We start from the raw sequence: 1,505 nt of genomic DNA on the forward strand, positions 1-1,505 counted from the left end.
GGAAGCTGCTGAGCGACGCCGAGAAGCGGCCCTTCATCGACGAGGCCAAGCGGCTGCGGGCCGTGCACATGAAGGAGTATCCGGATTACAAATACCGGCCCCGAAGGAAGACCAAGACCTTGCTGAAGAAGGACAAATACTCGCTGCCCGGGAATCTGCTGGCCCCGGGGGGTGGCAACGCGGTGAGCAGCCCTGTCGGGGTGGGGCAGAGGATTGACACTTATGCCCACATGAACGGCTGGACCAACGGGGCTTACTCACTGATGCAAGACCAGCTGGGCTACAGCCAGCACCCGGGCATGAACAGCCCCCAGCTGCAGCAGATGCACCGCTACGACATGACGGGCCTGCAGTACAGCCCCATGATGTCCACGGCCCAGACCTACATGAACGCCGCCTCCACCTACAGCATGTCTCCCGCCGCCTACGGCCAGCAACCCTCCACGGCCATGAGCCTGGGCTCCATGGGCTCGGTGGTGAAATCCGAGCCCAGCTCGCCGCCTCCTGCCATCACTTCCCACTCGCAGAGGGCCTGCCTGGGAGACCTGCGGGATATGATCAGCATGTACCTGCCCCCGGGGGGGGATGCCACAGACCCTTCCGCCCTGCAAGGCAGCAGGTTACACAGCGTCCACCAGCACTACCAGAGTGCCGGGACTGGCGTGAATGGTACTGTACCACTAACTCACATATAAACTTGGCTGCTCCGGACGGCTCCCCGTCTTAATCCCTAACCCATCACCGCTCCCTGACTACACCGGGACGTACGGCAGTGTTGCTCGGCTTAGCAGACTTAATACTAACTTTGGAGAAATTTTAATAAGGAAATCCGTTAGTTGTGTCCTTTTTTTTTTTTTTACAAAAAAAGTATTTGAGCAAGCTGTTATTTTAATAGATCACAACTCCTGCCTCCTAGAAGCCGCTGTGAAGTTTTTAAACCACGGCAACTTCTTTCCTGGTTTCTGCTAGGTTGGGCACTGTTTTATTCGCTTAAAAGTTTTTAAAAGATCTTGCATCTTCCAGTTTGATTTCTAGCGTTGCAATGACAAAAAAAACCGGCGGGCTTTTGTTTTTAAACTCGGTTGTTCACATTATCGTTGTGGTTTCTTAAGTGTTTTGTTCTTCCCACCTTACCGAGCCTCGCTTGGTTTCTATCCACGATCTGTAGCTTTCACGACTTTTTAACTTTAGGGTTTTGTTCCTTAAAAAAAGGGGAGGTGGGAGAGAGCTGTGCGGGTCGCAAACGCATTTCTTTTATTTATAGTAAGTTGTGTGTCTTGGGGTTTCTTAAGCTGTAAACTTATGTAAATTGGTTTGTGAATTTTACTGTGAACCATGTTTTGACATATCAGATGAAGAAACGTTTTAGTTTTGTTTACCGGATTTCTTCAAAAAAAAAAAAAAAAAGTCATCGAAACACTCCTTCCCTCTCCCTGTCCCTAGCCCTCGTTTGCTTCCTTCTTCCAAACGAAGAGAGATCAATAAATTTTATATCGGCCATGTCG

General features: G+C 50.5%; 1 protein-coding gene across 1 annotated transcript in view; it reads left to right on the forward strand.

Annotated features, from left to right (window-relative positions):
• The window catches only part of LOC103923380 (transcription factor SOX-3-like), a 2,652-nt gene extending 1,537 nt beyond the window's left edge, over window positions 1–1,115 (forward strand). Inside the window, exon 2 of the mRNA XM_009331723.1 lies at window positions 6–1,115. Within this exon, the coding sequence (XP_009329998.1) occupies window positions 6–695 (690 nt within the window). The 3' untranslated portion in view covers window positions 696–1,115. The remainder of the gene's footprint in view (window positions 1–5) is intronic.
• Window positions 1,116–1,505: the final 390 nt, after the last annotated feature.

This window comes from Pygoscelis adeliae, unplaced genomic scaffold, assembly GCF_000699105.1.
Source record: "Pygoscelis adeliae isolate BGI_AS28 unplaced genomic scaffold, ASM69910v1 Scaffold79, whole genome shotgun sequence".
Classification (NCBI taxonomy): Eukaryota; Metazoa; Chordata; class Aves; order Sphenisciformes; family Spheniscidae; genus Pygoscelis; species Pygoscelis adeliae.